At 47.4% G+C, this 15076-nt stretch overlaps 1 protein-coding gene across 1 annotated transcript in view; it reads left to right on the top strand.

Moving 5' to 3' along the window:
- HIP1R (huntingtin interacting protein 1 related) overlaps window positions 1-15076 on the top strand; it is a 68690-nt gene that overhangs the window by 34119 nt on the left and 19495 nt on the right. Inside the window, exons 7-16 of the mRNA XM_056859091.1 lie at window positions 390-451; window positions 3139-3279; window positions 6170-6227; window positions 7056-7131; window positions 8122-8259; window positions 10323-10381; window positions 11063-11135; window positions 12042-12225; window positions 13043-13131; window positions 14698-14814. Of these exons, the coding sequence (XP_056715069.1) occupies window positions 390-451; window positions 3139-3279; window positions 6170-6227; window positions 7056-7131; window positions 8122-8259; window positions 10323-10381; window positions 11063-11135; window positions 12042-12225; window positions 13043-13131; window positions 14698-14814 (997 nt within the window). The remainder of the gene's footprint in view (window positions 1-389; window positions 452-3138; window positions 3280-6169; window positions 6228-7055; window positions 7132-8121; window positions 8260-10322; window positions 10382-11062; window positions 11136-12041; window positions 12226-13042; window positions 13132-14697; window positions 14815-15076) is intronic.

Raw genomic sequence — 15076 nt, 5'->3', positions numbered from 1 at the left:
CAGATAAAGGGACCAGGCAAGTAGGTGATGTGAAAGACCCCTGCCTGAGACCCTGGAGAGCCGCTGCCGGTCTGAGTAGACAATAGTGACTCTAATGGACCAAGGGTCTGATTCAGTATAAGGCAGCTTCATGTGTTCATGCTCACGTGTTCATGGTTTCTTAAAACGTTTTGAGTATTGATGCGCTTTTGTTCTTTTATTGCTGGGAGCCATCTTGAGAGTCATTCCACAGAGAGTTTTGAGAGATAAATATCTTTTTAAAATAATGAAATAAAGTCAGAGGCGTATACTCGGTCTGGAAATGGAAGTTAATGGCGGCATGTTTGCACTAGACTGTCTAATCTTGCTTTATCCTCTTTTGCTTTGTCCTCTTCCCCCCCCCCCCACAGTTTTCAGCTGACGGTGGAGATGTTTGATTACATGGATTGTGAGCTCAAACTGGCAGAGTCGGGTGAGTGGCCATCTGTCAACACTGACTCCCTTAATGTCCTTCCAATGCCTAACATCCCATTAATGTTCTCTCCAATTATTTTTGTGTGTGAGTGCTGAATGTTCTCTAAGGTTGCCAACTGATCAGTGAAAAAAACCACCATGGTCTGCTCTGGTGCTTTTAACAGCAATTTGATCTGCAGAAATCAGTAGGCAACTCTGTTAAAAGCACAGGGGAAGGCTGGTCTGGTTCTTTTTTCTGGTAATCTTGCATTCTGTCCCCAAATCATATTGTGTGTATAAAGCTGCCCTCATTATGATGTGGATTCAGCAGCCTGTATTGATGTATGCAAGCGATGACTAATCATTTCTGCTTGTGGAGAGTGTTAAGGAGGTATGCTGGGTGTTTCTGAGATTTCACGAGACAACCCCCCAAACACAGAGGCCAACCTTCCAAGACACAAAGGTTAGAAATTTGGGATTTTGTAAGAGAGAACTGAGTTTCTCAGGAAGCCGAACAGCAAAGAAATGCCTGCATAAAACTGTGCATGACATTGAGATAAGGACATAAGGAAAGCCCTGTGGATCAGACCAAGGCCCATCATGTCCAGGAGTCCGTTCACACAGTGGCCAACCAGGGGCCTCTAGGAAGTCCACAAATGCAGCAGCATTATCTTGCCTGTGTTCCACAGCACCTCCTGCCTGGTCCTTACTGGAGATGCCGGGGATTGAACCTGGGACCTTCTGCATGCCAAACAGACCCTCTGTCCCCTAGCCACTTCCCTCCCAATATCAAAACCTCCTTTTGCAAAAACAAAACCTCCTTTTGCTTGAGGTCTTGGGGAGATGCTGTCGTTCTGAGAAGGCAGTGCTGAGCTACAGGGCCCAGTGGTCTGTGTCGGCTTAAGGCAGCTTCCCGTGAGTTTGGACACTGGGGGGGAGGGATGGGGGGGATTGTGATTAGGTTGTTGCCCGCCCTTCCCCCTTGCACCTGTTCAACTCAGTCCATCCCCGGCATTCCTTCTGCCTGCTGCGAGGCTTGTGTACACTTCTGGTTAATTATGAAGCTTCCGTAATCTCTGTCGAATGCTCTGGGTCCGACTCAGCGGCCGCCTGAGTCAACAAAGCTAGTGGCAACCAGTACCACCGGCTGGGTCATGAGGAAATCAGTCGCCTGCTGTGCTCTGATTCCTTCACTCCTCGGCTGGCCCGTGCCTCCTGTGATGCTAAAGCAGAAGAACCTGGGAGCGGCTTTGCTGTCTCAGACACAAAGGCCATTTATTCATGGAAGGTTTTGCATTGGATTTGCCACTCTTTAGATGCGCTTTTTCCCCATTCATATTCTCAAAACTCAACAATAAGTTGCCATGCAGTTTTGAGAATTCAGATGGGGAAAATGTGCATCTATAGAGAGACAAATCCAATGCAAAACCTTCCATGAATAAATGGCCAAAGCCTCTTGGTCTGCCCCTCTGTCTCCACCTGAGAAACTGACCAGCAAGGTGTGATAAAGAGCGCCATCTGCTGGTAGGGGTGGGTGGTTGTTGCTTTTTTGCTCCCACCCAGCATTTAGTTAATTGTAGGTAGACAATCTCTGATCATGGAAGTTCTGTTGTTCAGTTTTCATAGTAATCACACCTAGTACTTTGCATGTGACAGTGCAAAGGACTTCCCACCCATTATCACAGTAATATTTACAAGCACACTGTGAGGAAGACGATTATGTTCCTCATAGTGCCGTGGGGGGGTATAAAAAAACAGCTTGCTTAATGCCACCTAGTTAGTTTGTGAAAGATGTAAAATTTGAATTTGAGATTACATAAGAACATAAGAAAGGCCATGCTGGATCTGACGAAGGCCCATCAAGTCCAGCAGTCTGTTCACATAGTGGCCAACCAGGGGCCTCTAGGAAGCCCACAAACAAGACGCCTACAGCAGCACCATCCTGCCTGTGTTCCACCGCACCTAATATAATAGGCACGCTCATCTGATCCTGGAGATAATGGGTATGCATCATGACTAGTATCTGTTTCGACTAGTAGCCATGAATAGCCCTCTCCTCCATGAACATGTCCACTCCCCTCTTAAAGCCTTCCAAGTTGGCAGCCATCACCACATCCTGGGGCAGGGAGTTCCACAATTTAACTATGATTACATTATAATCATTACATTACCTTACACTAGCATGTGATGTCAAGTTGCAGCCATCTTATGGAAACCCCATAGGCTTTTCAAGCCAAGGGATTAAGCTGAGGTGGTTGTCCATTGCCTTCCTCTGCAGAGTCTTCCTTGGTGTTCTCCCATGGAAGTACTGACCCTGCTTAGCTTCTGAGATCTGAAGATCTCAGAGGCTATTCTCATGTTACAGGCCACTTATGTACCGGTACATGCAATCTAAATTGCCTGATATAAATTAAGGTACCAGTCCCTGGTTTTCTTTATAAAGTGAAGACTTGTTGGCTCTCTTTTACAGACAGAGGTATGCGAGTAGATGCAGGACGTGCATTCATTCACTGTAATGTGAATGGAACTTTTTTTAAAATAAAGGTTGTATGCAAAGTTATTGCACAAATTAGCACTTTTGGACTCGACTGCCAAACGGAGTTTCTCCGGGCAGCCTAGAACCTTGAGGTGTGCACTTCCTTTTCTTTTGGGGCAGAGTTTCTTCTCCCCTGCCCCAAACCCACCCACCTACTTTCCCGCGTTCAGTTTTCAGGCAGCTGAACACCTCCATGGCCGTGTCCCAGATGTCCGCAGTTCAGTGCCGTCTGGCTCCCCTCATCCAGGTGATTCAAGATTGCAGCCACCTCTACCATTACACCGTCAAGCTGATGTTCAAGCTTCACTCGTGTAAGTAGCTCTTGGAGGAGTGGTGGTGGTGTGGAGCTTGGGAAAATTCAGGCTAAGTCCTGAGCGGCTTTGTGAACTGTCCTGTATCCAGAGCTAGTGTTATGTATAGTGGTTAGAGTCTCAGGCTAACCTGGGGGAGGGGGCTGGGTTCAAATTCCCACCATGAAGCTTCCTGGATGACCTTGGGACAGTCTCTCTCCTTCTCCCCCCCTAACCCATCTAACAGGGCAGGCTGGGTTTTTTGTATTTGTTACGATATCCTGCTTTTGACAAATGAATCCCGAAAGGGTGGCAACAGATTCAATTAAAAAAGCCATCAATTTTTAATTTAACCATTCAAGCTGTAAAATAGAGGGGTCTGTGAAAAGTCATGTGAGTGCGGAGAGAGGGAAGCACAATAAACAGAATTTGGAAATACTGAAATCCTAACACCATTGTAAGAGCCAGCTTAGCAGGGCAGGAAGGACTCTGAGACGAAGTCCCGCATCCTCACCCTCACAGTAGGCTAGCTCATGCCCATGCAAAGATTGCAAGCAGGGCAGAGAGGTGGGTTTTCCCCTGTTGTTACACCCATTTGGAGGTACACTGCCTCTGAATGTGGGGGCTCCATTTTAGACACAGTGGCCAGTAGGCACTAATGGGTTGTCTAATCCCCTTTTAAATCTATCTGAGCTACTGGTTAACACTACTCCCTGGAGCAATCATTGCTACAACTGGGAAACAAAACCCGGAAACAAAATCTAAGTACACCCACCCACCTCAGTATACAGTGTTTATGTGTCAGGGCATTTATAATAGCTGCTGTAATTGAGAAGCTATGCTCTTCCTCCTACTTGACCCGTCTAGCTTCCTCCTTAGCAGTGACCTGATTTTTGCCATTTCAGATAGGATAATTTCGACAAGCCAATGAGGGAACAGCATTCACTGGCTTCAGTTTGACTGAGGGATCCTCCTCGTCTTTGGCTTTTCCAGGGAAATCTGAGTCCTACGGCAATGCCTCCCCCTAAAATGTACTTATAATTTTGGGGGTTGCTGAGCAGGCATTGAGAATGTTACGGGCTGGTTTGTGAAGGGCTCTGGGCTAAGAAGAGCTACATGCTGAAACCTGAGGAGAAGATCGAATATATTTCTGGATACCAAGCCTATTTTTAATCCATTTTGTCCAAAGAAAGCACAGTTTAGCCCCGCACCGTGCCCACTTTGTCTTTGGGCAGGGTTGCCAGGTCCCTCTTTGCCACTGGCGGGAGATTTTTGGGGCGGAGCCTGGGGAGAGACTTCAATGCCATAGAGTCCAATTGCCAAAGCGGACATTTTCTCCAGGTGTACTGATCTCCATCGGCTGGAGATCAGTTGTAATAGCGGGAGATCTTGCAATAATACCTGGAGGTTCAAAAGAGGTTTCGGAAGGCGGGTTTCATCCCTCCCCTGCTCGGGATTTGGACTGCTATTTTGTCAGCAAAAGAATTGATTTGTTACCTTTGCAACCCTGATGAAATGCTAGTTGTTCAAGTTTATGGAAACAAAGGATCTGTATGGACTTATTTCTTCTGTTTTGTATTGTTGTAAGAGTAGGTTTTCTTATGTGTATAGTATGTTTATAGGTTGTATGTTGTAAGTGTGCACATTGTAAGTGAAGATATACAATACATGTTGAGAGTTTTAGTCTAGTGCTGGTTTATTTTTGTTGCAATACCTGGAGGTTGGTAACCCTATCTGTGGGCCGGGTGAACTTGTACCCACGACAGCTTCAGCATCCAGAAAACTGCTTTTAAAAATGCCTGACTACAGGCACAGCCAACATTTTGTTGCCTTGTTATTGGTATGCATCGCTCCTGTGGCCGTTCTTCAGGGCTCAGGATTCCCCGGGTTTCTAGACGTTTTGAGTCTCAGAGCAGGTTTGTGGGTGCCTCCTGTCCCCCCTCCATAGACGCATCAAACGCAGGTGCCATGCAAAGCGGAGTCTGCTGTTTTGCAGGCTGGTGGCCTTGATGGGAGTGAGACTGGTCTGTCTGTTTAGTGGGTCTGTAAACAGAAGAATGGCCTTCGTATTCGCTTGCAAACATAGGATCACAGAGTTGGGAGGGGCCATACAGGCCATCTAGTCCAAACCCTTGCTTAATGCAGGATCAGCCTAAAGCAGTTGTTCCCAAACTTTTCAGGCCATCGCCCCCTTGGTCCCACAAACTCAACCCCAGCGCCCCCTACTCTATCCAACAACACAGTTGAAGGGGCCCACCTCTAGCGCTTCCCTGCTGCCCCCTTGCCTCTTAGTGCCCCCCTAGGTAATCCCACCGCCCCCTAGAGGGTGGTACTGCCCACTTTGGGCACCACTGGCCTAGAGCATCCCTGACAAGTTCTTGTCCAGCCTCTGCTTAAAGACTGCCAGTGAGGTGGAGCTCACAGCCTCTCTAGGCAGCTGATTCCACTGTCGAACAACTCTTACTGTAAAAAAATGTTTCCTAATACCCAGTCGGTACCTTTCGCCTGCAATTTAAACCCATTCTTGTGAGTCCTATCCTCTGCTGCCAACAGGAACTGCTCCCTGCCCTCCTCTAAGTGAAAGCCCTTCAAATACTTAAAGAGAGCAATCCTGTCCCCCCTCAACCTCTTCTCCTCTAGACTAAACATTCCCAGCTCCCTAAGCCTGTCCTCGTAGGGATTGGTCTCCAGGCCCCTGATCATCCTCATCTCTCTCCTCTGTACCCTCTTGATTCTGTCCACATCCTTTTTGAAGCGAGGCCTCCAGAACTGCACGCAGTACTCCATGTATTACCCAAACCCAGAATAGGGTCCTCAGCAGTGTGTGCGAGGATGTGGATGCTGTCTTGGCGTGTGACATCTTAAGGGCTCTGACCTCCTCCTCCTCTTTTCTCCTCTGTGGCTATTTTAGGCCTGCCAGCAGATACGCTACAAGGACATCGAGACCGGTTCCATGAGCAGTTCCGCAGGTAACAGCCCCGACCTTCAGGAAACTCGTGTCTGAGTTTTACCACTTGAACCTGCAGGAGGGACTAAATGTTCTTCCGTTTAGAAACCAAAAAAACTCTGCACCAGCAAATCTGGCATAGTAGACTGTGGGCTAGCCTTCTCCTTGATATGCTAGATTTCTAGTTGCGGGCAAATGTGTGTTTGTGTGTGTGATTTCACATCTAGGCAGTCTGAACTGATACAATCAGAACTAAGCTTGAATAACCCCCCCGTTGAACAAAATTAAAAAGAACATTTAAAATTATAAAACAATTCAATAAAAACATATCAGCAAACAACACCAGAACCAGGGAGGAGGGCCAAGCGAAACTTTTCTGTTTGCGAATTCCTTTTGCGTCCTCTGCCTCTTCCAGGTGAAGCCCCATTCTGGAGCCCCACACTGTTCGTTGTTTGACTAGTTGTTTACCATTTAAGCAGTGCTTTGTTCACCCATCTTAAAAAACACTGAGGTCTAGGGTTGCCAGCTCCAGGTTGGGAAATACCTGGAGATTTTGAGGGTGGAGCCTGAGGAGGGCGGGGTTTGGGGAGGGGAGGGACTTCAGTGGGGTATAACGCCATACAGTCCACCTTCCAAAGTGGCCGTTTTCTCCAGGGGAACTGATCTTTGTCACCAGGAGATCAGTTGTAATAGCAGGAGATCTCCAGCCACCACCTGGAGGTTGGCAACCCTGCTGAGGTGTGACATTGTTGCCTTGGCCCAGAAAATCAGAGCCCCAGATCTGCTGTAGGACTTGCCTTCTTTCTCTTTGCCCAGTTATGGACAGTTCTCCTTGTTTTTCTCCTTTTAGCCTCAAAAACTTTTTCAACAGAGCTTCAGATATGCTGTATTTCAAGCGTCTCATCCAGATCCCACGGCTGCCCGAGGTACCCTCTCTTTTTCTGTGTGTGACTGTGTTGTAAAACTTGTATTCCCACGATCTGTGTGTACAAGGGTGTGTGTATGCCCTAGAGCTGAGGGTCACGTAAACCCCCAAACCTGCCTACAAAACGAAAGCTTAGTCCTGGAACATGAGAAGAATAACAAGAGTGTCCCGGAGCATATACCAAGTTACGTCGGTGTCTGTGGAAAGTAGCCTCTGCCAGCCTGCCTATATTCAGAATTAGAATGCAGGGATTTGTAGTCCCCAAAAATGGCTTTTGATCCCTTGAGCTTTACAAAATATTCTGTGTGTGTTTCTGGGATTTCTACAGCAAATAAGAGTTTCGTACACATGAGATTTTCAGCCCCCAAATGGCTGATTTCCATCTTAGCTGAGCCACTGTGATGTCATGGAACATTCGCAAACATTACCATTGTGAAGCAGAAAGGATCGGTAATGGCATCTTATACAAGGATAGAAGGGGCTGGGCATGACATGGTGCAGAGGGGAAAGGGAAATTGGAGTTTCACTGTTGGGAGAGAAAAAAATCCAACCCAAATTTTCAGTTTGCAGGGCGTGTTTGCTTTTGTTTTTGCGGGTGGGAAAGATGAGGGTGTAGAGGCAGGTCTTGTGATCTGGCATGGGCTGACCCAATTATGGCGGTGGAAGCAAGAGTTTTTTTTAAAGTTATTACATTTTTCATTTTACAAAGTTAGATTTGTTTTTTGGTTTTTTTTTGCAAAACCAAGGTAAAGAGAAGTTCAGGAGGAGGAGTCTTCCAATGTACTGTTGCAGTATTTGGGGGAGCAGTTTTAACTTTTGTTCCCCCCCAATTTGTTTGTGTGTGTGTTTGACTTTACCCAGTCCTAGCAGCGCTGCATGGGCAACCAGTCCAGATAGTTATGAAACAGTACTTTTGGATGAGCAATGCTCCTGTTCCTTTCTCCACACAAACAAGAAATGAGTCTGATCCTTTTTTGTGTTCCTCCGATAGAACCCCCCCAACTTCCTGCGGGCCTCGGCCCTGGCAGAACACGTGAAGCCCGTGGTGGTTATTCCTGAGGAAGCCCCCGAGGATGAAGAACCAGAGAACTTGATTGAGATCAGCACAGCCCCAATTGTGGAGCAACCGGTGAGAGATTGACAAGCGTTTTAGAAGTCTTTCAATCTAGGTTGGAAGGAGAGCAGTTCCCTTCCCACAAGATGTGGAACTGTCTTCTTCCCCAGAGATTTATGTTTCACTAGGGCGGAGCCCTGGGGCTATCTTTCAGTTGCCCCATCCCAGCCCTGGACACTTCAGAGGGGTCTGAGGGCGCCTGGACATGGACAAGAGTCCCTTTCCCCTCTCTTCTGAACCAACAGACTTCCTACACATTTGCACATAACTTGGTCTTGCAAACCCACACCCACAGGTGACCCTGTTTTATTGATTAAAACATAGCTGGCTGATGGACTTCAGTTGTGGGTTGCAAGAAAGCGCAACCAACTTCAATCCACAATATATATGTGTGTTAAGTTCCAGGTCGCTTCCGACTCATGGCGACCCTATGAATCAAAGTACTCCAAAACGTCCTGTCTTTGACAGCCTTGCTCAGATCTTGCAAATTGAGGGCTGTGGCTTCCTTCATTGAGTCAATCCATCTCTTGTTGGGTCTTCCTCTTTTCCTGCTGCCTTCAACTTTTCTTAGCATCATTGTTTTTTCCAGTGAGTTTTGTTTTCTCAAAATGTGACCAAAGTACTACAATAGCCTCAGTCATTTTAACTTCTAGGGTCAGTTCAGGCTTGATTTGATCTAGAACCCACTTATTTGTCTTTTTGGTGGTCCATGGTAGCCGTAAAACTCTCCTCCAACACCACATTTCAGAGGAGTCGACTTTCTTCCTGTCCGCTTTCTTCATATATAGTAATGATCTAAAAACCAATAATTAAAAAAACCCAAACAATTTAAAACCGATAGATTCCAGCTGATTAAAACAAGTCAGCATCTTGAAACTGCAACTCCACAATTCAGTAACAGATAGACTTGCAAGGCCCCCAAAAGAGGATCTTGTTTTCCACAATCCGCAGCAAATGAGTAAGGGTGGTGCCCAGGCGGGCCTCCTTTTGGAAGGTCTGGTTCTGAGACAAAGAAAAGCCCTCAAAGGGCAGGATTCGAAGAGGAGGAGCTGATGGATGAATTTGTGCAACGCACACAGAAGGTGGAATCCAGGCTTTTGTGCTGTGGAACGTGTTCTCCTGGCAAAGCAGCTCAAAATGGGAAGTACCGAATACATCAGATGGTGTATGCATCATGCCTACGTACCTGAAGGACCACCTACTCCCATAAGAACCTACCTAACCACTACAATCATTATCCAAGGCTGTGCTTCAGGTGCCCCCTCCTTCTGAGATTAGCTGAGTGGCAACCCAGGAGAGGGCCTTCTTGGGTGTGGCACTAGAACTCTGAAATTCTCTCTCCAGGGAGACTTGTCTGTCCCCTTCCATTGCCGTCTTCCACTAGCAGGTGAAGACTTTTTTGTTTTGTTTGGCGTCCCTCAGTGATTCCTCCTCCTTTCCCTATGTTTTAATTACTGCTTTTAATGTACAGTGGGTAGCCGTGTTAGTCTGTTTGCAGTAGTAAAAAAGGGCAAGAGTCCAGTAGCACCTTAAAGACTAACAAAAATATTTTCTGGTAGGGTATGAGCTTTCAGAAGAAGTGAGCTGTGGCTCACGAAAGCTCATACCCTACCAGAAAATATTTTTGTTAGTCTTTAAGGTGCTACTGGACTCTTGCCCTTTTTGACTACTGCTTTTAATGTGTATTTTAATTTTGGTTTTAATGATGTATTTTGGTTTGGTTTTAATGGTTATTTTATGTGTGGTTTTTGATCTGTTAGCCACCTTGGTGGCCCAGATGAAGGCGGTAAGGCGGAGTGTAGAGTTTGTAAATAAATATATAATAGCCATTGTTGCCAGTCACAGAAACGTTCCTGAATTGTTGCTGTACCATCATGGCAATATTCAAAGCCGTGTTTCTCATTGTGAGTTGTTCCCCACATGTGCCTGCAGCATGCCAAAGAAGAGCAATCCCACCAGGAAAGCATTTGTGAAAGTTTAAGGGCTTCTTCTACTGCTAGAATTTGGATCTGCTATGTGAGAATACATTCAGGAGAATGTGGATTATTTGATAATTTTTTCTCCTGTCTTTTTTGCAGGTCGTTTGTGACATATTTGAGCAAACCTTCGGACCTCCAAATGGCATCAGAGACGACAGGTCGCGATTTTTACTTTCTCTTATACTTCACTTTCTGACAGGTGCCAGGCTTTTAATTAGGGGCTTTACCTTTTCACCTTTTTCGTAGTCTGTTCCTGTTTTCTGGATAGTTTTTATGCTATTGTCGAAGGCTTTCATGGTCAGAGTTAATTGGTTCTTGAAGGTTGTCCAGGCTGTGTAACTGTGGCCAAGACCACGATTACACAGCCCGGACAACCTACAAGAACCAGTTTTTATGCTGTTTGTGTTTTAATATTGTGGTTGTTAATTGTAAGCCTCCTCAAGCAGCCCTCTGAAGAGGCAGCACTGAAATATTTGAAATCCATCAGTCTCTAAATTGGCTCAGCAGACACCAAGCTTTTAGCCAACATCGGAATAATAAAGCTTAGCATTTTATATAGCACTTTTTAGTGTTAAAAAAAACACAGTCTGTTATTTCAGCAACCTTTATAACAACCCTATAAGGAAGGCTAGTGTTGGTGTTACCCTTGTCATGACAATTGGGGTTATAAGTGAGGGGATTGCCTGAACCCACTTAGTAAGTTTGCTGCCAACACCAGATACAACCTGGTAACTTTGAACTGACCTCCACTCTTCTCCGTCATGACATGTGCCAGTTTTCTTTGAGAGGTTAAGCCTAGCACCACCTCATTAAAAAAAAGATTATGTTTGAATCCACAGGGATCTCCAAATAGAGAACTTAAAGAAAGAAATTGATCTGCTTCGAGGAGAGCTGGAGAAGATAAAACTTGAGGTAAGATCAGGGGAGCAGGATTCCCCCCGCCCTGGGAATGCACAGTTGCAGAGATGAGGTCTAGAGAACTATGTCGGGGTCCCCGACATGGTGCCTATGGGCCCCATGGCACCCATCAACACCTTTCCTTGTGCCTGAGAAGTGTTTTTAGAAAGTTGGTGGGGCCAGGTGGGGGTTTTGCCCTGCAAGCCTTCTGACTGACTAATGGGGATTTGATCAGCTGTGCAGATTTTTTTAAATGTTGCTTTGGCAGCAGCTGCCACCACAGCACAAGGATCTGCACTGTGTGACTGAAGGTCAACTGCCGCAGCCATTTTGCCGCTGCCTCTGGTGTAGGACAGGGATCCCCACCCTTTTTGAGCCTGCGGGCACCTTTGGGATCCTGACATCGTGGTGGGCACAGCCGCAAAATGGCTGTAATAAATTGGCTGCCACAGCTTACCTCCAATCACACGGTGAAGATCCTTGTGCGGTGGTGGCAGCTGCTGCCAAGGCAACAGAGGGGGGAAACTGTGCAGCCAATCAGATACCTTGCTGAGCAAAAGCCAAACCTGGCTCCACCCACATTCTAAAAACATTTGGTGTTAGGGTTGGCAGGTCCCTCTTCACCACCGGCGGGAGGTTCTTGGGGCGGAGCCTGAGGGCGGGGTTTGGGGAGGCGAGGGACTTCAGTGCCATAGAGTCCAATTGGCAAAGCGGCTGTTTTCTCCAGGGGAACTGATCTCGATCGGCTGGAGATCAGTTGTAATAGCAGGAGATCTCCAGCTAGTACCTGGAGGTTGGCAACCCTATTTGGCAGGCCCCAGAAAAGGTCTTAGTAGGCGCCCGGGCACCCACCAGCACCACATTGGGGGCCCCTGGTATAAGAAAACGCACCTTCTTCCTCTCCGTGTGTCCTCACTCCAGGCTCAAAGGTACATCACTCAGCTGAAGGCCCAGATCAATGGCCTGGAGGCGGAGGTGGAGGAGCAGCGGAAGCAGAAGCAGAAGGCCCTGGTGGACAACGAGCAGCTCCGGGATGAGCTGGAGAGGTTGCAGAAGGCCAAGCTGGAGAGTGACAAGAGCAGGGGCCTCTGCCTGGAGGCCGAAAGTAGGTGGCGCTCTTGGGCTGCGGAAGGGCTCCCTGCATCTTTCTGCAGGCTCTGTCCTGTAGGAGGAAAAAGGAAAGTCTGTGCTGCTGTATCTGAAACAATATCCGGCCACCCTTAGCAGAATACCTGACGTGGATAGCCCCAGGCTAGCCCGATCTTGTCAGATCTTGGTAGCTAAGCAGGGTTGTCCCTGGTCAGGATTTGGATGGGAGACCTCCAAGCACTACCAGGGGCGTGTCGCAGAGGCAGGCAATGGCAAACCACCTCTGAATGTCTCTTGTCTTGAAAACCCTATGGGTAGGATTGCCAGGTTGCTGGTTCCAGCAGGCAATTGCCCACCAATTCCCCGGGCTGCTCTGAGTGGCGATTGCACGCGTGACACAATTCCGTCGCTTCCAAGTTTACATCACTTCTGGAAGCGCTAGCGTTTTGGGGGTTTGAGTGCTAAAGTGTCCCGTCGGGATGCGGCGCTTCTGAGGGTAAACCCGAAAATGACATAATCATGTCACAGGTGGCTATGCGCGTGGGATCGCCGCCCCAGCCCTGCCCCACCCCCAAAACCTCCCACTGGTGGAGAGGGGGGACCTGCAACCCTATCTATAGATCCCCATAAGTCAGCTGTGACTTGAAGGCACACACACACACACATACACACACGCACTTAGTGGAATGGATCTGCAGAATCCTTCTTGTGTCACACAATCCAGGGGCTGTTGAGAGGGTGCCATTTAGACTCCATGTTACCCTCTCTCGGGAGCATCAGTTTCACTGCTAGAAAAAGAGGCTAAACTCTGATTGTTGTTTTTCCTGTGCCAGAAAAGGCCAGCGCCACAGAACTCCGCTACACCAAGCTGAAAGAGAAGCACAGCGAACTGATCAACACTCATGCAGAGCTCTTGAGGAAGGTAAGGCCTCTCCCGCCTTTCCCCGTGTTTTCATTTTGCCCATTAATTTTCAAAACCAGGGACAGAGACTTGGTATACTCTTCTTGTTGATGACACGAGCGCTGTCCAAGAGGTGCCAGTGACTCGCCACAACCTTCCCTACAGAAACATATGATACGGTCACTTGAAGAATTGCTCTTTACCAGCAACTTTTGGTTGCATTTTATGTGCTAGCCAACAGCCACCCCTCCGTGACTCCCATCACTGCATAACAAGAAAGAGACAACTATTAAAGAGGGGCAGATAAGAGGGGTGCGCAGGTAGTGATTGTAGGGAGTTCTCAAAATGGCACTAATTGTATGATTTAGGCCCCCGTCAAAAGTAGGAAAAGCATTTTGCATTCACTGTGTTGGAAATCCTCAGACTTTCTGGAAGGCGGTAAGTTTAAGAGGAAAGTTGATTCCTCGCCATTTGAAAAAGCAGTCCAGGGAACGCCTCCTTCCTGAAGCCATCAGCCCTGGCAGTGATGCCCCCCCCCTCGAATCAGGAGCTAACGCCGTAGTTATCCCACTGAACTCAAACCTACATGATTGTTTTCAGAGCATGTATCACAAACACAGGGAGTTCCAGGGGGTTGAATAGGTGGGTCCAGTCATGGCTGCGTCTGGGATAACTGGACAAAACAGAGGAGGGGAGGGAAAACCCAACCTAAAGACAAGGCTGGGTACCCAGAGGTTGGGTGGAAAGGAACTCAATTATACTGTGAAATTTATTTATTATAAAGCGCTCATTCAGATATTAAAAACAAGCCTGTATGGCAACAAATACAAGGTTGATAGTTTAAAACCACATGCTGAACACTGATGGCCTAAGGGCCGAAATGCGTTTGGTTTTTCACCTGGAGAAAATGGCCACTTTGGAAGGTGGACTCTATGGCACTGTTCCCCATTAAAGTTCCTTCCCTCCCCCAACCCACCCTACTCAGGCTCCACTCCCCAAAATCTCCAGGTATTTCCTGACCTGGAGCTGGCAACCCTACTTCTGTCTCTGGAGCCCATTTTTATTGTGCTCTTTCTCCAAGAACTCAGAGATTTCTTTTCTTGCCGCTGCCAGTCAGAGTAGACAATACTGACTTTGATGGACCAAAGGTCTGATTCAGTAGAAGGCAGCTTCGTGTGGGTTCATGTATGTGGCACGTGGCCTTACACTATCAACCTTGTATTTGTTGCCTTATAGGCTTGTTTTTAATATCTGCACGAGCGCTTTATAATAAATATATTTAATAGTACAATTGAGTTCCTTTCCACCCAACCTTTGGATACCCAGCTATGTCTAGGATAACCCCAGCATCATCTGCAGAGTGTCTCAAGTCTAGAAAGGCATTGGATGACCAAGCAGGACAGAGGTGGGAGAGAATGTGACAGTGGGGGTGTTGGGCATTGGACGGAGGGGGGGATATTTTCTTGCCTGCTCTCTGCATCTCTGATAGGAGGAGGCACGATGATATCCCTCTGCAGAAAAGGAGTCTGCTTTCTAGGTCCCGATTTTTTTCTTTCTTAGTATGTTTGGTTAATTTTTAACCCCCAGAACGCAGACACGGCCAAGCAGCTGACTGTCACCCAGCAAAGCCAAGGGGAAGTGGCTCGGGTGAAGGAACAGATGACCTTCCAGATGGAGCAGGTGAAACGGGAGTCGGAAATGAAGGTGTGTCTTCTGCTCGCGGCACGCTCCTTGAACCCGGAGGCTTTCCTGTCCCTCCTTTCTTCCAGGCCAAAACTGCCCTGTCCTGTAATGTTGTCCCCTTTCAAAGCCTGTTGGTAGAGCCCTATTTGGTGGATAGCTTTGACCCAGTGGAGGGTTGGCCTTAAATATGCTTGATGCAAGAAAGAGGGGCTGTGGAGGGGCCTGATGCCACGGCTAGAGGGTTTGGATGCATACATAAATAAATAAATTGTGTTGGTTATGA

Source organism: Euleptes europaea, chromosome 13 (assembly GCF_029931775.1).
Source record: "Euleptes europaea isolate rEulEur1 chromosome 13, rEulEur1.hap1, whole genome shotgun sequence".
In the NCBI taxonomy this organism is placed as follows: domain Eukaryota; kingdom Metazoa; phylum Chordata; class Lepidosauria; order Squamata; family Sphaerodactylidae; genus Euleptes; species Euleptes europaea.
The sequence above is the reverse complement of the archived record's forward strand: the minus strand, read 5'-3'. Positions and strand labels throughout refer to the sequence as shown.